Genomic DNA, 19,964 nt, shown 5'->3' on the forward strand with positions numbered 1-19,964 from the left:
TTCAGTGAAACGAGTCTTTACCCTTCAAGAGCGGCCGAAATTTTCGAACTTTCGCCTTCAAAGCTTGAGACCCTCTGATATTTTATAGTAGCGTCCCCATCGCCATCATCGAGAGTGTCCAAAGTCCATGTCCATTGCCTATGTCGCTTGCCTTTTCGCCGTACTGGCGCCCAAGATATTTGCTTCTGCTTTCCCCCCTCTGTGCTGTCATCACCATAGTTTCCGACTTTAGAATCCATCCCTTCATCATCGTTGTCGGATTCTAACGAATCCAGGTCCGAATGCGCCGCCACATACACACTTGTTGTAATCTCCTCGACAAGCGGGTTTTTGAAAGAAACCGATTTCACCGGCGGAAACATCTGGCGTGGTGCGCGAACTAAAGTTGCTGAACGTTGGCGGGGCTGCAGAACTGTATTACGCAGTATTCCTGGCAGGCCTCTTGGAAGGCTGTATGGTAAGGCAAGTGGATTTGAAGATGAGGTGCAATTTGGCGCGATAGTCCAGGCCTCACTTGGGGGCTTGGACGGATGGGAAAGGAAATTCCTTGAAGAATTATTGAAGGTATTTCGCACCGTAGGCGAGCTCATATCATCGCACAGTGTTCCACCGTTGGCTGGACGAATGAAATTCTGTGGCGTTATGGCAGACGCTATCTGTAAAGACAACCTTGGGCGCTTGGGCCGTGTATTATCATGCAATTCGGTAGCCATTGCCTGAGCCTGGGGCACATGCACTGCGAGCATGGTGATGTTTGCCGAAACGAGCGCTGGTGAGCATCAACGATGGGTCCTAATAGAAGTTCATCCACAAGGTGACTGCCAGTCTCTATCCCGTGATGAAGGTGATGACCAGAGGGGGCGTGGAATTTGACATTCGAGGTTGGACAATGTAGGTGTGTCCTCCTGGCTTGAGGCTATGCAGCGGTCAACAGCGACAAGGTTCCCCAGAGAGTCACGGGAATCAGCGGGGTATCATGCTGAAGACGTATGTGCAATTGTTCCGTATATGTGCATGCACAAGCGACCTTCTCCTTGCGAGGGGCTTGGAGATTTATTCTGATTCTGACTCTGGAGCCGTCATTCTTGAACCACTGAGCAGTCGGTCCGCGGCCCTTCTCCCGCCCCTCTCATGTCTGGCACTCACTTGTGATTCGTCAGTTGAGGGATGCAAATAAAAATAGGAGATCCAGGCACACTCAACGGTCCGGCACGAGTACCGCCTGAGGACCCTTGGGCCACTCGTGAACTGAGCCAAGCACGGCCAGCCATTCAGCTTCTTAATTATTCTAGTCACCTTTTCACCGAACCAACTGCATGAGGACGGAATGCCAGGGATTATTCCCCATTAGGCACAGAGTAGTGGATCGCATGGCGACACGTTTCGGCATCTCCCGCTGAGCGCAGCCAATCAGCAAAGTGCAGCCACTCAGGGTCTTGCCCCGTGCACCTCTGGGAACACGCAAGCGCCCTAAAAACCATGCGACACACCCACCCGTAGGTAACTTGGTAACTTTGTAGGTGAGGTACTTAAGGGAAACTCTCGAGTCGCCAGTATGGCCCAGGAAGTCTGCAGATTGCAATGATTTTCAAGTAGCGCTTGTTCTAATCCCCTTCTAATGTGGCTCAGGGGTCAGATATGAAGCCCAAACATAGTTATACCGATCGGTATTAGACGGCGAGGACGTTGTTGTGCTTCGGTGGTAGAGACACATTTATTTTATAGACATTTTCATACCTGAGGCAGTGATCTTCGTCGGATGACGAGTCTCAGGGCTAAAAATAAACTAAAAGTGATGCAATCTGGTGACATCGTTCAATATGTACATCTGGATCACCCTTCCGCTCGCTGCCAGCCACCTTTTCTAAGTCTTTCTCTTATTAGATCCCAGAAAGAAAGCCCGTCCGAGATGAAGCAGCTGATCTCGACTAGTCCTCTTTGGATTCTAAATCTGATAAGATAGCATACGATAAGATCGGTAGCTGATTCGCGGCGCGACTGACTCTCAAACCACACTAACGTAACTACCTACTTCATACAATCATAGGGCACCTCGACGAAGCCTTACAGCAACGTCCGGACATCTATCAGAGAACTCTATAACATCTATTTGCTCTGAAACTCATCATGGGGAGCGTTGATGATGGACCCTATATGGCGACAAACTACTTTCAAACGACGTGATCACCGAATTATCCTTCATTTTGTAAGAAGTTCAATATCTCAAGTATAGCTGTCAGCTAAATTAGGCGTAAAGGATTATGATTGCTTCTACGCATCAGTTTTTGAAGCTGAAAATCCGTTTCTCAAGTCCCGTCCCTTAGCTGTTCAACAGAAACAAATAGTCGTTACTTGTAACTATGAGGCTCGGCGAAGAGTATGTCCTACATATTCCAGAAATGAAAGAAAGCCGCCACTCAATTCTTGCCATAGGGACTCCACAAGCTTCAGCTGATTCGTGAAGCAAGAAAGGTTTGCCCGGATGTAGTCATCGTTCTCGGCGAAGATCTTACCCGCTTCCGGGATGCCTCAAAAGCGCTTTACAACTTCCTACGGACATTCTCCTGGAATGACAAAGTTGAGAGGCTTGGATTTGACGAGGTAAGGGCACGAAGACCATTTCATTTACCTTCTTCCACTTACTCTTAATGTATATCTAGGTATATATGGACGTGACCGACATGATTGAATACAACATTGAGCTCCTAAATACCAACAATTTAGAAAATTCCTTTTTTGGCCTTTCTCGCAGCGACCCTTGTAAAGGATTTTCCTTTGATGCTTCTTCCACGCCGCCCAATATATTTCCTGCTCAATCCTCGTTTGCCATTCTCTGCATACCAAATTCGAATGAAAACAAGTCTTCCGAATCACATGCCCTTCAGTTACGATTATTGCTGGGCGCTCATCTCGGGCATTATCTTCGTCATCAGTTGGAGGAACAAAAAGGATACACTGCGACGGTGGGCATCTCAACCTCGAAACTCCTTTCTAAGCTTGTGGGATCCATAAACAAACCAAATGCGCAGACCACACTGGTCCCTCCCTACCTGTCGGGTTCCGACATGAGAAAAGGTAATGTTGCACAGTTGTTGGACCCCCTTGAAATTGGTAAAGTACCTGGTATTGGTTTCAAGCTCGCCCTCAAAATACGCAATCATGTACTCGGGAGACCAGCAAAGTTCGGAACCGGGTTAGTTTATGGTGCTACACAAGATCATGTATCTGTGGGAAATGTACGGGCGTGTCCCGGCATGAACTCGCAGACTTTGGATACAATTTTACGTGGGCAAAGCTTACCACAAGGCATTGGTGCGAAAATATGGAATCTTCTCCACGGCATCGACGACACGGAAGTTTCGATGGCGCGAAGTATTCCAAAGCAGATCAGCATCGAAGATACCTACCTCCATCTGGACACATTGGACAAGGTCCGGAAGGAGTTGTGTAAGTTAAGCCAGAGTCTGCTCAAACGGATGCATCTCGACCTATTAGAAGAAGCAGAACACAGCGGTCCGCCTGAAGATAATTGTCAAGCACGTGTTCGAGGCAAGTGGCTAGCTCATCCGCGGACTTTGCGACTTAGCACTCGAGTTCGGCCCTCAATCCAAGCTGACGGCAGCCGGGAACGATTATTCAATCGAAAATCACGGTCTGGGCCATTGCCAAACTTTATTTTCGATGTCAATGAAGAGTTCAGTGTCCTGAGTGAGAAATTAGCCGAAGAAGCCATTCTACCTCTCTTTAGAAGGCTCCATTCTGGATCTGCTTGTTGGGATCTAAGTCTGATCAACGTCGCAGTCACAAATATGGTTGAAACGGCACATGCATCGGGTGGTCAAGGCAGGGATATCCACTCCATGTTCTACAGACAAGACGGGGAAGCTCGGCAACAGGAAGCTGATGGGATTGGTGATTCCACCAAAACGATCAATGCGGACGACGTGGTCGTACCATGGCAACAAGTTCGTATTGATGGCCATGAAGAACCGATCAACTCAGAGCGCCAGGGAAGTGAAGCAGTTGCGGCCGGAAATGGTACAGAAGATGCTTTAGCTTTCAAGCCCTCACAGGACAGTGTCGTTAGCACAGCAAGCCCTATCTATGACCGAGACGAGAATTTTGAAGATGAGTATATGGTTTATCCATCCAATCAACTTTGTCACATTTGCGATGCATTTATGCCGGCATTTGCCATGGCCGCTCACGAGCGATTTCACAATCTAGGGGACTAACGAGAACGAGGATACTTGAGACACTAAATCGTTTTCGGATATAAACAGAAAAATTTTATTCTGAAATTGTACATAAGACAGATATTTAGGTCTCGCGGAATAAGAAATCTGCTCCCGAAATGTACACAAGAAACTAAATCTGTTCAATGCCAGATCAGGCAGCAACAACCCAACTCAATGCGGTGTATCCCTAAAATTATGACGATCAACTCCTGATGAAGAGGAAAGGTCCATGACGGTAAGACATTCATGCTTTGATAACATTGCAGTTATCTTTTTGGACCTTCGGAGGAAATAAGAGGTCAAGCAAGAAAAATCCCTCACATGGCATTTTGCAAGCAAAAATATACTATCAGCCAGAGGAGCTCCAATACTTGCCAAAAGTCGGCCATGCAATGGCATGTGATTCATATTGATCCGGCACTTTCGGCAGCGGTCGTTTAAGCCTTGGCCTTCTTGGCCGGGGCCTGGTCGGCAACAGCCTCGTCAAGGGCCCTCTTCTCTGGCTGGCCGTTAAGCTCCTTCTCCTTCTCGGCAACCTTGGCCTTCTCCTCAGGAGTGAGGTCAGGGAGGAGGGGCTTGTTCTCGGCATGGTGCAGGTTTCTATAGAAAGTACGAATAATGCTGTCGGCATCATCGACGGCAATAGGGCGCACGTCAGCGAGAGCCTTGATCTTAGCAGTGCATTGCTTGCACTGTTCGTCGGTCAAGTTGATGTTGAGCTGCGTCGCACGAGACTTGATTGCATTCCAGCCGGTCAGACGGGAAGCAAAGTGCACATATCGGCTCATACCAAAGTCGGCCGGATTGATAATCTCATAAGTGCTGGGGTTGTTGAGGATAGCCTTGGCGTGAATACCGGCCTTGTGGGTGAAGGCGCAGAAACCGGTAATATAGTTATTGAACGGGATGTTCACTTCAACAGCGGCAGCGACGAGGTCCTCAATGTCCTTGAGCTTTTCCAGTCGGTACTTGCTCTTGACATAGTCTCGGTCGGCAGCAATCATTCGAGCCATCAGACCACCAAGAGGGGTAATACCGTTGCGCTCACCGATGCCAATGACTGAAGTATCAATGTGAGTAGCACCGGCTTCGAGAGCGCAGTAGGCATTGGCAATGGCGCAACCAGTGTCGTTGTGGAAATGGCATTCAATGTCGCAGCTAACGACTCCACGTAGGGTTCGAACGAGGTCGTAGACTTGTCTTGGGCTGGCACAGCCAACAGTATCCGCAATGCCCACGCGGTTCACACCAATCTTGTCAACAGTCGAGTAGATGGAGAGCAGGTCGACAAGGTCAGATCGGAAAGAGTCTTCACTGGAGAATCGAATCTCAATTCCCTTGGACTTGACAAAGTTGATAACCTCAATGGCTGTGTTGGTGATGTAAGTCATATCCTTTCCGTGAGAATGTTCACGGAGATATGATGATGTACCGATGACAACGTCACTAAACAGTTAGCTTGAAATTGAGCATATAATAGTTTGGTATCAAAGTCTTACACTCCATCAACACCCGTCTCAACAGCAATTCTAGCATCGTCCATGTGGCAACGAATGTGTGTCAGGATCTTCAATTGTCGTTAGCGCCGTGTCAAGGCATCGATATTTGAAAATTGCCTACCTTGGACTTGAGACCAAGCTTGCAGATAGCTTCGCAGTCCAATCTGGACTGCTCTGATGCGGCAGGGCTGGTGAGCTCAATCTAATAGTAAAACCTGAGGTTAGATACGCATATCCATGGGCATGTATTGCACCCAACTACAATTACAAGGGCACTCACATAGTCAACACCGAACTCGTCAAGAGCCTTAGCGATCTCAATCTTCTTCTCCCGGTCGAAGAAAGCATTGGCGAACTGTTCGCCTTCACGGAGAGTACTTTCGATGATCTTGAAGCGGGAAACATTGCTCAAGAAATCACCGACCGGTTGGTAAGGGTTTCGCTGACGCTGGGGATGAGGATTCTGACCGGTCTCGATGGCGGTGAAACCTTCGTGGGCTGTACATGAGAAAGAAGTTAATTCCTGACATCGAAGAATATACAGATGGCGTTGATCATACACATGACTCCATTGGCGGAGCCGTTGGCGTGGCCGTTGACGCCGTTGTTATTACCTTCCGCCGGAGGGCACATGACGAAGAGTGGCTGAAAAACAAGATGAGGAAAATTCAATTGATATATCTGAATCGGCCGCTACAAAAGGCGACAAATGGTGGTGGGTAGGGAAAGTGGAAGATGAGGGCAAGAAGGACTTGCGCTGCGGATTTGTAGTGGGAGAAGAATGATGGTCTGTGTCAGAATCAAGATGACTCTTTTCTTTTTAGTTCGGGGGCAGGCTTTGTCACTCCTAGAGCTATGAACGCTGGGCCACGACTTCACCAGTTTGTCCGACAGATTTAATCGAGTGACAATAGGCTTTTTACTCAGAAGGCGGCCCCAGTGCGATATGCCATCACTTCGCGGGGGATAGCCTCTGCTGATTGGACAATGAACGAAGAAATTTTCTGACTTAACCATATTTGGGGTAGTGCCCAAATTACCAGTCAGATCCTCACACAACTGCGATGTCGGAGGATCCCGATCAAGGAAAGCAAAGGAATTAACGAAGGTAACGTATGCTCCACGGAAAATGATTCCTTGTCCTAGTCGAACGGAAAGCCAGATCATGTGAGCATAATAGACGGGGAATTCTCCATTGAGAGGGGGAAAAATAAAAATAATTGAAAACAGCTCATGCCGCCCAGGAGAGCAGAACATGGGCCAAAACTCATCCCGCTCGGTCGTCCCATTGCATATGGAGGCAAGCCTTGTAACTGCCAAACCGTATGGGCAGTTGTACGAGTACATCACGTTCAGGAAGCCTCTGTACTACTTCACTGGTCTAACTCGGTAAGTGCCACGTCCCACGGATGAATTTGTGCGCTCGCTGGTGACGACATTTGGAGCTGTGCATCCAGCGTTCTGGTGTAATTAAATGGTAGATCCTCAAATCAATGAATTTGGATATTCCAGGCGGTGATTCTCACTCCTGAAGACTACAGTGCCGGCGCTTGCTTCAGCGGTGCTACAATTCTTTGGTAATCCAATCGATTAGGACGGGAATTGAAATAACGTTTTGCGGGAGATCAAATCTTCCTTTTCACGGGGAAATGCTTTGCATTTATTTTGGCCGCAGGACGTAAATTGACAGAAGAGTTCCCCTACCTGCTACGCGCCTAGGAATGAAATATTTTGATTGGGGCACGTACAATATACTGCGGTATGAACACAAAATTCAAACTAGATTCCTGCTAGTCCCTTAATTCAATTTGCATTTGGAGCTTACCATGCGCATACGAGCTGTGACATGGGTTCCTCCATCTTCCTCCACGATAGCCTTTCCTCGGTTCGGAAATGCAGTCGGAGTATAAGCTCGACCTGTGGGCCTTAGGAAACTACGATCAACTACGTAGACGAATGCATTTTGCTCTATCACAATTGGTTCAGTCTAATATATTGTGCAGTCAGACTTCCCTCCCAAGTCCTGAAACTCCATCTGCCATAGAATATGCATCAACGTTACACAGAAAGACGGTGATTGTACCTGAAATTCTCTTGTGTCCCGGTACTTACGTTATACTCCTATTCTCTATTTGTGCCGTCTTCCTTGACCGTCTTTGTGCAAACCCCTCGCCCATGTCGGTAAATTTTGGCTCTAAGCCCAATGTGCAAAAGCATCCCGCTTTCACCTCCGCAAAAGGTTGAAGGAGTAACTTACCGGAGTAGCTATGACTGAACCAGGACTGTTCGTGCACAGGCCAATCGGGGCAATGGAGAGCTGGAGCAAGTACACAGAAATCTAACCCGCTCCGTGAAGTCATAAATATTTCCAAGTGTGCAGCTTCAATTCTGCATTGCCTAGACATTCTATTGGTGCTTGAGAAGTTATAGATACGGAAAACATGATACCTGCCACTCGAACTGCAACTCGTGATGCCGCGCTACGCAAGGTTGTCCTGCGAACTTGTGTAGCGGCTCGAAGAGCATCAACTTGGGTTAACGTCCCCCAAGGCCCTCCAGTGAGTTTTCCTGCAATCCTTTAATGATCAAAGATAGGACTAACAAGATCGATAGGATGTAAGCATCCGTCTCGTGTTCATTCGAGAATATGTTTGCTAATACATTGTTCCGCTGCAGGCGATTCTTGGTTTGGATATCGCTGCACGACTTCTCTGCAAAGAGTACTAATGCTCCTCTAGGTATAACTGAAGCTTTTAAGGCTGACGCTTTTCCGGAAAAAATAAATTTGGGTCTGTTGACGGGAAAATATATAAGGCGTTTGGGCTTCGCTGACTTGAAATAACAGGCGTTGGTGCCTACAGAGATGACTCAGGAAAACCATACGTCCTTCCCTCAGTGCGAGCTGCTGAGAAGAAAATCATCGAAAGTAACTTAGACAAGGAGTATGCTGGCATTACTGGCGTCCCTTCGTTCACCAAAGCAGCCGCCCTTCTTGCTTATGGGCCAAACTCCACAGCTATTAGTGAAGATCGAATTGCAATCACCCAGTCCATCTCAGGGACAGGCGCTTTGAGGATTGGAGGTGCGTTCTTCGAACGGTTTTTTCCGGGCTCGAAAACGATTTACATCCCTACACCAAGCTGGGCGAACCATAATGCCGTTTTCAAAGACTCTGGTCTGCAAGTTGAGAAGTATCGTTACTACAACCAGACGACCATTGGGTTGGACTTTGAAGGGATGATTTCCGATATCAAGGATGCGCCAAAAGGGAGCATTATCTTGCTTCATGCTTGTGCACACAATCCTACGGGAATTGATCCCACCGAAGCCCAATGGAGAAAAATCAGCAAGGTTGTCATGGAAAGGGGGCATTATCCTTTCTTTGACATGGCTTATCAGGGCTTCGCCAGCGGCGACACTGACAGAGACGCATTTGCCGTAAGGCAATTCATTAAGGATGGTCACAGCATCGCCCTCGCGCAGAGCTTCGCCAAAAATATGGTAAGTCGGAAATCCGACAATTGCATCCACTGGTTCTGATCATATTCTGTTCGGCAGGGATTATACGGTGAACGAGCAGGTGCATTCTCCATCGTGTGTGAGTCGGCAGAAGAGAAAGAGCGAATCGATTCCCAAATTAAAATACTCGTCCGACCACTCTACTCGAATCCTCCTATCCATGGAGCGCGGATCGCCGCTAGTATTCTCAATGATCCGAAATTGAATCGGCAATGGCTTGGCGAAGTCAAAGGCATGGCAGACCGCATAATCAGCATGCGGGCTTTGCTCAAATCAAACTTGGAAGATTTGGGCAGCAAGCATGATTGGAGTCACATAACTTCACAGGTATAATTGACGCCCAGTAAACCAGGCAGTGTATTTTGACCATTTTACTTACGCTCTCGCAGATAGGCATGTTTGCTTATACTGGCCTTAAGCCGGACCAGATGGATAAACTCGCCAAGGAAGTGAGTCTGTCTTCACTGACTCCTGAGCCAGCTTGTACTTACTTAATTCACAGCATTCCGTTTACGCTACGAAGGATGGAAGAATCTCAGTCGCCGGCATAACCACGGACAATGTCAGACGGCTGGCCGACAGCATCTTCAAGGTGACGGGTTGAGCAGAATTTCTTTTCGACGATGCTTTACCCTTTTGGAATGTCCCATTTTTCCGTTGAAGCAAATACAGCCTCACTATCCCCAAAAAAATGTAATTTTTCAATTTTTCAATTTTTACCTCTCAGATGTTTATGTACCTCTTGAACTGTCTGATTTCCTTCTCAGCTAACCGTTCCTGGAAATGAATTCTGCTATGCCATCTTCGTCAGATACCCACAGTGCATAAGAAACCATTCCAAAATTATGCTTTTGAGACTATTGACAGACCGGATCTTCGGATAATTAGCTTCAGGCATTCTTCTTGACTTTCTCCTGCTTAGCTACGGATACGATCAAATTCCGGATATTGGAGAGTCATTCTACACTCTATTAAATGACCCGACAATAGATAAACCTATATACGAGGGCCTTTAAAATTCCTAATTCCGATATCTCCGTCTTTGCCCTCTTTGATTTGGCGCCTGTGTAGGAGGAAAGCTTCCATGGGGATGATTAAAAGATACCCTAAGAGGTTGTTATGAGATTATTTATTAAGAAACGTAATATCTATTATCTTACAGCATAGTTTCGACTATAATGATACCACAGGTTTACGAACTTCTATCTCTCCTACTCCTCGGATTTCTTAATTTGGTTTTCAACATCTTCGATCTTTTCACGGAACCCTAGACGCCTCCACCATCGAGCTTGCATTTTCAGTCTGGCTCGTCGGCGTCTCTTTCTGGGATAATTGATCGGCGACTCTCCACCGGTAAAGATGACAATGTCGTACAGACCACCTCCAGCAATGGCCCCGGCAATTGTTGCGATCCATCCTCCCCACAGGAACCAACACCGATAAGCAATAAAAGACTCCCTTCCGTAGCCGCCCATAAGCGCGACAAGCCGGGGACCAAAATCGCGTGCAGGATTAAAGCATCTAGGGGCAATATTTAGCAAGAGACAGAGTCGAAAGACAGAACAAGCTTACCCGCCCGTATTATAGCCGAAAGTCATACACAACACGGCTACGATGAGCCCGATGACGAAGGAATGCATACCAGCGCCAGGAGGAGCATTGCTGTCATCTCCAAGTGCGAAGATTGCACACGCCAGTACAGCGGTAGCCACGTATTCATTGAAGAATCCCGTGACAGGACTGACCCAGGCTTTTGGCTGCGTGTAAAGTGCTATCCCGGTTGACTCTGGAATCAGTGCATGATCTAGATGGAGGATGGCGTCTTTGTACACTGCGAACGCAATCCCTGCGCCCGTAATAGCGCCAACTAGTTGCGCACAAATATACACGAGACAGCGCTTAGCAGGAAATCCTCGGTAGATGGACAGAACAATTGAGATGGCAGGATTGAGATGAGCACCTGAAACGCCACCAGCAATGTAGATGCCAAGCATGACACCGAAACCCCATGCCCAGTTCATGGACAGGAATGAGCCCGCTTGACCTGCGGACGTTGCTACAGACAGACTCCCACAGGTACCAACGAGAACAGTGATTGATGTCCCGAGCCACTCGGCTATGGGTTCCCGAAGATGATAGCGAATCTTGGACCAGAAGTTTAGAAATTCCTCTTCACCACCTCCTCCTTCCTCAGCTTCTTCCATTGGATGATGTTGTTGTTCCCACCAGTCTTGGCGTTCCGGTTCTATATCATTTTCAAGGGGATCAGCAGTCCTTGCCCGCTCATCTAGGACATCTCGAGCCATGTCGACGTTGGGTTCTGTATGCATTGGCCGATCAATCCGATCGGCTGGTTGAGATGACGCAAAATCCCGAGTGGATGGTCTTCTGGCTTCAGTCATGGCCTCCATCGGATTCGCACGCTCTGATCCTGGTGTTTGAAGATTCAGATCTTCTTCCGATCTCTTTGATCGGGCGGAAAGGACTGAAGAGGGATACCGCCATGAGTTCATCCGCTTTGGTCTGGTCGCCGCAGAAACATTCCGGTTTGCTCCCGGTCGATCCATATTTGTGTCCGGTGTGTTCCCCATTTGTGGCGCTGGCTGGGTCTGACCATTTTCTCGACCCGCAACAACCTCTGTTCCTGATGGGCGGTTGTCACGCCGCATTCCAGGGCGGACAACCCTGGGAAGGGGCTTAGCCAGACCCCAGACAGGCTTGTCCTGAGGCTTGCCATAGTGATTGTTCAATGCTCGATATTCAGGATCGACATAGGTTTCTCCTTGGTTTGGGTGCGAAGAACCAGAACCAGCCAAGGAAAATTGTGGAGGCGGGTTACCTGCGTGGCTATTGCCTTGCCGTTGCATATACTCCCGCGGAGGGCGAGTGCTATGTCTGGAGGGCGCTGGCGGCCGCTCTCCACCCGTTGTGGATGATGCGTGGCTTTTTGATGTATGTGTTCTGGGAATTGTTTGCTGTGTCGAAGCTGGCAGGTTTTGTCCTTGATCCTGTGCCATTCTCAAATTTTACCGGAAGCAATTAACCACGTCCAGTCGGAGACGCAAAACTTCAGCAGATTCGAGCCAAAGTAAAATTGCATCGTGTTCGTGGGGCGGACTGAAAGGGATGATATGGAACTACTGTTTTTTGGGAGAGACGGCAACCTTCCGCGCTTTAAGAAATAATTCTTCGGATATGAGTACTAGTGACAAACGTCATGGTGTGTCAGTGTCGCGCCCGGCCGAACGTCTCGGGGAGGTGACGGTCCTAGGGAGCTAGTGACTAGTGACTTTGCTGTATCTGTACCATGCTACACAATGAGCGGCGATCTGCTGTCTTTCTTTGTGGCATCATGATGGCAGAATACATCATCGTCAACGCGGCACATGATAACACAGATGCAGGCATATTCACACGAGCCAAATGCATATGAAGTTTTGTGGACTTGAACATTCTCGTTCATTCTCACGCGGCTTAGAAGACATTTCGCCACTTCAAACACTCGAAAAGAATCGATCGAAGGGTGCAGATCTTAAGCGGATAGGGGCTAAACCAATATCTGATCGATTTTCCACTCGGCTATACTTTGTAGGGGAAAGCTTGGCACATGAAGCAGACCGAGTGTTTCTGATCTAGGTGAGTAGGATGGTATTTTCTTTACGCATGATTCAAAAACCGAGAAATCTTGTTTTGAGCATGGTATTTCAATGCCGCAATGAAAATTATAGACCCACTTTAGCCACTAACAAGAAAAAGCCATCTCACCCCTTACCAATGCACCCCAACGCGCCCTCTACTGGATAGAGGGTCCGCTAGCTACCTCAACCGACCATAACCGAGTCAGTGAGGATGACGGAAGATTTTTCTGTTGGTTCTGTTATGCTAACCTGTCGGCAGTATAGCCATGGTCACATGACCGAACCACCTCGTTCATTCATTTGTCACGTGATTAAGATGTCTAGTGCATTCTACAGAGCTACAGACATCTGCCATGTTTCCTCGCTTATTTCTTTCTTTGTTGTTGTGGCTGTATATATATTGTCTACATTCAGTAGTTAGTTTAGTATAGACACAGTTCTAAATATTATTACTTTTGTGTCTTTTGCTTCTTTGCTACCTGTATGACTGCTTTAGTTCATAGGTTATGAGCCTGGTAAGTGTGAGGCAAAAGCTTACTGATTAATTTTTATACTTTGTTTTAACTTTTTATTACTTTTTTAAGTGATTTAACACTTATTTTGAAAGTAAAGTAGCTTTAGTTTTACCCAAAAAGAAATTTCTTGAAAGTAACAAAAAGGATTGTAGAGTCACTAATATGATAGCTTTACTAGAGATAAAGATAAACTTTCCTAAGCTCAAAGGGCTAGATAATTATTATTAGTAGTATATAAATGCTAAAGTAGCTATCAAAGGACAAGGCATCTAGTATAATGTTATTGAGTTTGAAGATGAAGCTCTAGATGAGCAGACAATGCTTGAAAAGATTACCAAAATTTAAAAAGTAAAACTTTATGCTAAATAAAATTGTAATGATAGAGTAAAATATATGATTATGTCTATAGTCATTTTATCTATACAGCCAGTGATTTAAAACCTTTCTACCACTAAAGAAATGTAAAAGGTACTTGAAAAAAGATATAAGAAAATTGATTACAACTAGAAATTTTTCTTGTTTATATATTTCCTTCATCTATAGTATAAAAAATACTCAAATGTTAATGACTATATACTTAAATTTCAGAATTAACTACAGGCAATGCAAAACCTTGGAATGAATGATTTCAAAGATGAATTTCTTACAATGATCTTTCTTGATCACCTTTGTAAATTGTTCTTTAATCAGTGGTCATCTGTAAAATAATTTCAAGCTAGAAAAGAAACTTTAATCCTTGATTTACTCTTCTTAGAGCTTGTAGATGAAGCTTGACTTAAAGACCCTATACCTGTTTTAGTTGCTCAAAAGCCTACTCAAAGCAATGGTAGTAACAATGGTAGCAACAATGGTAGTAATAAAGGTAGAAAAGGCAAAGGCAAAAAGAATGTAGATAGTAATAAGATAGCTAAGAGGTGCTCTCACTACAACTACAGTTGTTATAAGCTTGAAAGCTGCTAGAAGCTAAATCCTAGAAAAGCACCTGAATGGTGGCTCCTTAAACAGAAGGATCTAGAGGCTAAAAAGGTTAAAAAAGCCAAAAAGACTACTGATTTAAATGTAGAAAGAGTTACCTTTATAGTAATTACTAAGGATAATCTTGTTCTTGTGAGGCTTAGATCAAGTAGCTAGGTAGTCAACTCAGGATTAGCTCAATACATGACTTTAAATCATTTAATCTTTAAAACATATTACTAAATAACTAATGAAAGTAGATATATAAGCACTACAGGACCTGGAAAGTTTGCTAGTAAGGAGACTATAAAGCTGGATTTGTTACAATTAGATAGTTCTTATATGATGGTTGATGTACACAACATTTAGCATGCTCCTACATTACCATGCTACCTGCTATTAGTTGGTCTTCTCAAAGAAAAAGACATCTTTTTTAACATACTTTTGAAAAAGATCTTCAAGAAGGATGGCTTTAAATTAGCATTAGCTACTAAAATCAGAAATATCTACCTTTTACATGCTAAATCAGTTGTTTAAATAACAGTACTACTAGCAATAGACAATCAATTACATACTAATTGACCTACAATTGTATAGTGTTTCATTGAAAAAGTAGATTTATAGCATAGATAGTTTAGACACATCAATTATGAATATCTCTATAAAACAGCAGAGAACTTAGTTGGTTTGAAAGTTGATTTAGGACTTACAAAACAGCTCCCTAAACAGACCTTATATGATACTTGTATGATGGCCAAACAGTACCATATGTAGTCAAAAGCTAAATTAGCTTGTACTAAGATATCCTTTAAGAGGATCTTTGTTAATGTAATTAGACCTATCATGCCTACTGGAATACATGGCAATAGGTAGTCTATTTACTTTGTAGACAATACATTCTGAAATTGATAGAATCTCTAAATGTTGTACAAAGCTAATACTTTTTAGTATATTAAAACATTCTTAAATATAGCTAAAATGGCCTTTGAAATGCCTATTAAGGCATACAGGATGGATAATGGTACTAAATTTAATACTATAGTACTAGTTGCATTCTTGAAGGATGAAGAGACTACTCTAGAGCTTACTGTGCCTTACATACCTAAACAAAATGATCTAGGCAAGCATGGCTACAGTATAGCAACTGCTTGAGCTCACTCCATGATCTTGGACAGTAGACTCTCAAAAGAGCTCTGGGAGGAAGCTATTAATATAGCTGTTTACATACTCAATTAGACTACATGCTTATCTACAAATTGAAAAATGCCTATACAGGTACTAAATAAAGTACATGGCCATGATGGTAATAAGGCAAAGCCCTTAGTTATACATTTTCAAATATTTAGATGTAAGATCTATGTTTACATACCTGGAGAAACTTGCCTTAAGAGTAACAAATTCTTAGCATGATCACAAATAAGATATCTTGTAAGTTATAACAATGACTCAACATACTAAATCTGGATTCTAGAGTCTAATAAGGTTATTTGCTTGAATTATGTAGATTTTGATAAATCTACCCTTTACAAAGATGTTAAACAACCTGTTGTCAACAACCCTACTATCAAAACAGTCAAATTTGATACTCCTGTATACTATCCTTAACTTATAGAAGGTGAAATGATTGAAACACTAGAAGAAGCTCCTATTTAGGGGGTGGAACAAGATAATCTTGAGCTACCAGAGCTTATGCCTCTACCTCTATCTCCAGAAGCACCTCCAGCACCTTGATAATTTAATTAACAAAGGAAAACACCTAATTATACTTTACAAGCTGACAATACAGCATATAAAAACAGGTTTATTAATGAATTCAATTATTTCAATGATTTATCTACCTTAAAGTATACCTTTATAGCTGCTTCCATTCTCCTCACTAATCCCTACTCCTACACTAAAGCAATGAAGTCCCTTAAATCTACTAAATGGCAGAAAGTGATGGACACTGAAATTAAACAGCTCAAAAGGAATGAGATGTAGATGCAAGTAGAATTTGAAGGACAAAAAGTACTCTATAGGTACTAGGTCTACAAGACAAAGATTCTTGCTAATAGATCCATCAAGTACCAAAAAACTTGCTGGGTGATAAAAGAATATACACAGACCTATAGAATTGACTATAAAGAGACCTTCACTACTGTAGCTAAATCCATTACTTTTTGAATGCTAATTGCTATTGCAGTATGTTTTAGATTCTCTATAAGACAGCTTGACATCAAAACTACCTTTTAGCATAGTTCTATATAAGGTAAAAAAGTCTATGCTAAATATCTACATAGATACAATAAAGGAGGCAAAATATACTTACTTCAAAAAGGCCTCTACAGACTGAAACAATCAGTCAAATACTGGTTCCTAACCTTTAAAGAGCTTATGAAGAAGCTTGAATTCATGAATATTATATCTAATACATATGTTTTCATCAATACAGTCCCAAATTTAGATCTTAAAAAGATGGTCATAGTTGCTATCTATGTCAATGATATCTTGATTATAGGATCCCCTAAAAATTCTGCTACACAGCAGGTCATTACTGATATCTCCACTGCTTTTGAAGTTACTAACTCTAGTAAAATATCCTACTATCTAGGTATTAAAGTAATTTGCTAAGAAAATTACATATTAATCATGCAGAGATGACTCATTTGAGAGGTCTTTGAAACCTTTAAAATGGCTGATTCTTGCCCTGCTAGCACTCTAATAAATGAAAAGCCCAAATTGATACCTGCAGATGATGGTTATAATGCAACACCTGGATTTAGATAGTAGTATCAATCCTTAATTAGATCTTTAATGTATGTAATGATGCAAACTTGCCCTGATCTAGCTTTTTCAATCTCAATGCTCTCAAAATTTACCCAAAATCCAATAGATGAGTACTAGAAGGCTAGAATGTAAGTTCTATACTATCTTAAAGGAACTACAAATCTTGCCCTAAAATTCTCTAAATCATAGTCTGATTCCACCTTTCTCAACTTACATAGATATACAGATTCAAACTACACTAGTGATGTTTCAACTCATCATTCAACTGGTGCTTACCTCTATCTAATGACTAATGGCCCCATCTCATGGTCTTTCAAAAGGCAATCTATAGTCACTCTTTCATCTACAGATACTAAATACATAGCAATGGGACAATCAGCTCAAGAAGTGCTCTGGATAGAAGCCTTCTTACACCAAATTAGCTACATTCAAAGAGACATTCAACCAATCTGTGTATACACTGACAACATTCTATCTATCAATCTTACTAAAAATGCAGAGGCTTACAAAAGGACTAAACATATAGACATACAGTTCTACTTCATTCAAGACCTTGTTGAGGATAAGACTATTACCTACACATACTGTCTAACCATAGAAAATACAGTAGATGGACTCACCAAACCTCTCCCTTCCATCAAGTTTTAGCACTTTATCAAACTGCTCAGGATGATACCCATTTAATTTTTTTTTCAAAATCTTTGATACTACTAAACATTTAATGGGACTATCAACTGAACTATTTCAACAAGAAGGCCCCATGGTCTAGTAGTATGACAAGCTGTGTAAATTGGTGCCTTTGGTAGGCTTATTGAAAAATGAGCTCATCTAGGAATCAAGCCAGCTTAGTCTTGAGTTTAAATCTTGATAGAGCTCTTCTTTTTTTTTTTTCTTCAATTTGAAGCTTTTATTTTATCTATTCACTACTTGTAGTCCTGCTATAAAGAGGTGTGTTGGTAGTATAGCTATGGTCACATAACTGAACCACCTTGTTCATTTATTTGTTACATGATTAAGATGTCTAGTACATTCTACAGAGCTACAGACATCTGCTATGTTTCCTTGCTTATTTCTTTCTTTGTTGTTGTAGCCATATATATATTATCTACATTTAATAGTTAGTTTAGTATAGATACAGTTCTAAATATTATCACTTTTGTGTCTTTTGCTTCTTTGCTACTTGTATGACCACTTTAGTTCATATAACCTGCATGCCTTGTACACTCCCTTCATTCCTGCTTAGTTATACAGTCATTACACTCCTTAATAGCTTGTCTAGTAACATATTTCCCAAGTAACCTAGCCAGGCAGAATTCTATACAAAAAATGTAATTATATCTTAACAACAATTATAGTTTTTAAATGGATATTTCTATCATGAGGTCTAGAGAGCTATTTTAGCTGGATATCTTGTTTATAGGAAGTTTGTTTAATTTTCTCATTTAGAAAAAATTTTATATACTATTTCTAGTATCAAATATATATAATTTGAGAAATAAAATACAAAACAATTTAAAAATATTTAAAATAATTATCATATGATATATCTACTCTAAGGAAATCAAGTTACTTAGTTTTAACTTAAAATAATATATTAATGTTAAGATATAAAGCTTGTAAAATTGTATAAGATATCTACCTAGCTACAAGTAGCTAGATTACTTAAGTAGCTAGATTGCTTAGAAAATATATTATCATCTAAATAGCTTTGTTTTTACTAATTTTAATATATTTTTCAAGTAATCTAGCTGGACAAAATTCTATATAAAATATATAATTGTATCTCAATAACAATTATAATTTTTAAATAGATATTTCTATTATAAAATCTAGAAAACTATATTAGCTAGCTATCTTATTTATAGAAAGTTTGCTTATATTGTTCCTTTAAAAAAAAATTTATACACTATTTTTAGTATTAAATATATAATTTTTGATAAATAAAATGTAAAACAATTTAAAAATATTTAAAACAATTATTATATATTATTATACTCTCTTTGTATACTTTTTTCATTTCTGCTTAGTCATACTGTATTTACTATGCTCTTTAATAGCTCATCCAGAGCCTTCTAAATAGCTTTATCTTTACTATCTTTATTATATACTACTATTACCAAGTCTACTACCTTATAATTAGTACTTAGTAGTAATACTTTTGCTTAAGGAATGTAAAACAACCTCCCCCCCTCTATCTCCACCAATAGGACTTCAAATCAAGTACAAATTGGTTCAAATTAAAGAGAACTTCTCAGGCTCTTAATTCCATCTTGATTGACTCTAATTGAGTTAAAATTGATGGAGTTATAAGAGTTTGAAATTTTCTTTATTTTGGAGACAAGAGAAGAAAGGTTTCTTCCCTCACTATTCAACCAAATCTTATTCTATTTACTCCAAACTTGTTTTATATGTTTATCTACCCATTTTATTCAATTTATCTAAAATTCACAAAAAAATCACTAGTGGTTGTGGTTCTTTTGCATCCTAAATTCTAGGTGCTAAGTACTCTATCACTAAGTGAAAAATTTTTACCCCCCCTGCAACTCCACCAATTCTTGTTGAATCTTTTTTAAAACTTGTTTACTGTTTCTTGCATACAAGAGTACTGTATTTTATTTTGAATTTTGTTATTATCATTGTTTGTTGTTGAGCTATTAAGTGTTGAAGTTTCTATATTCTTTGTGTTACAAAATACCTTCCCCCTCATAACACCACCAATCCTTTATCAATTTCATTTCTACAAGTTGTTTCTGATTCTATCTGCTTTACACTCCATTTTCCATCATCATTTGTGCAGGTGGACCTCCTGGTTGCCTAGTTATAAGACATTCTCTT

General features: G+C 42.1%; 6 protein-coding genes across 6 annotated transcripts; 2 read left to right on the top strand and 4 right to left on the bottom strand.

Moving 5' to 3' along the window:
• Window positions 1-17: 17 nt before the first annotated feature.
• On the bottom strand, window positions 18-746 carry L228DRAFT_241156 (hypothetical protein; the record flags this gene model as incomplete). The annotated part of the gene is made up of 1 exon (XM_018331307.1): window positions 18-746. The coding sequence occupies one exon, from the start codon at window positions 744-746 to the stop codon at window positions 18-20; it is 729 nt and encodes a 242-aa protein (XP_018185504.1).
• Window positions 747-1,888: 1,142 nt separating this feature from the next.
• Window positions 1,889-4,353, top strand: L228DRAFT_250369 (DNA/RNA polymerase). Its single transcript, XM_018333316.1, has 4 exons — window positions 1,889-2,206; window positions 2,258-2,377; window positions 2,434-2,601; window positions 2,661-4,353. The coding sequence occupies exons 1-4, from the start codon at window positions 2,144-2,146 to the stop codon at window positions 4,233-4,235; spliced, it is 1,926 nt and encodes a 641-aa protein (XP_018185505.1). The 5' UTR covers window positions 1,889-2,143; the 3' UTR covers window positions 4,236-4,353.
• On the bottom strand, window positions 4,271-6,634 carry L228DRAFT_256909 (homocitrate synthase). Its single transcript, XM_018333955.1, has 5 exons — window positions 6,298-6,634; window positions 6,018-6,235; window positions 5,859-5,939; window positions 5,738-5,805; window positions 4,271-5,684 (listed from the first exon to the last, which is right to left on the bottom strand). Exons 1-5 carry the CDS (start codon window positions 6,368-6,370, stop codon window positions 4,676-4,678), a joined length of 1,449 nt encoding a protein of 482 aa, XP_018185506.1. The 5' UTR covers window positions 6,371-6,634; the 3' UTR covers window positions 4,271-4,675.
• Window positions 5,942-7,120, bottom strand: L228DRAFT_32118 (hypothetical protein). The gene has a single exon (XM_018336476.1). It carries the CDS (start codon window positions 7,082-7,084, stop codon window positions 6,431-6,433), a length of 654 nt encoding a protein of 217 aa, XP_018185507.1. The 5' UTR covers window positions 7,085-7,120; the 3' UTR covers window positions 5,942-6,430.
• Window positions 7,121-7,988: 868 nt separating this feature from the next.
• Window positions 7,989-10,342, top strand: L228DRAFT_32428 (aspartate aminotransferase). Its single transcript, XM_018336477.1, has 8 exons — window positions 7,989-8,295; window positions 8,351-8,353; window positions 8,414-8,423; window positions 8,476-8,526; window positions 8,583-9,238; window positions 9,296-9,583; window positions 9,646-9,705; window positions 9,759-10,342. The coding sequence occupies exons 1-8, from the start codon at window positions 8,179-8,181 to the stop codon at window positions 9,858-9,860; spliced, it is 1,287 nt and encodes a 428-aa protein (XP_018185508.1). The 5' UTR covers window positions 7,989-8,178; the 3' UTR covers window positions 9,861-10,342.
• Window positions 10,343-10,581: 239 nt separating this feature from the next.
• L228DRAFT_198721 (aquaporin-like protein) lies at window positions 10,582-11,415 on the bottom strand (the record flags this gene model as incomplete). The annotated part of the gene is made up of 2 exons (XM_018329622.1): window positions 10,582-10,777; window positions 10,829-11,415. Coding segments are annotated over 2 exons (783 nt in total), but the record flags the coding sequence as incomplete, so codon positions are not given.
• Between the last annotated feature and the right edge of the window lie 8,549 nt (window positions 11,416-19,964).

This window comes from Xylona heveae (genome assembly GCF_001619985.1).
Source record: "Xylona heveae TC161 unplaced genomic scaffold L228scaffold_11, whole genome shotgun sequence".
Taxonomy (NCBI): Eukaryota; Fungi; Ascomycota; class Xylonomycetes; order Xylonales; family Xylonaceae; genus Xylona; species Xylona heveae.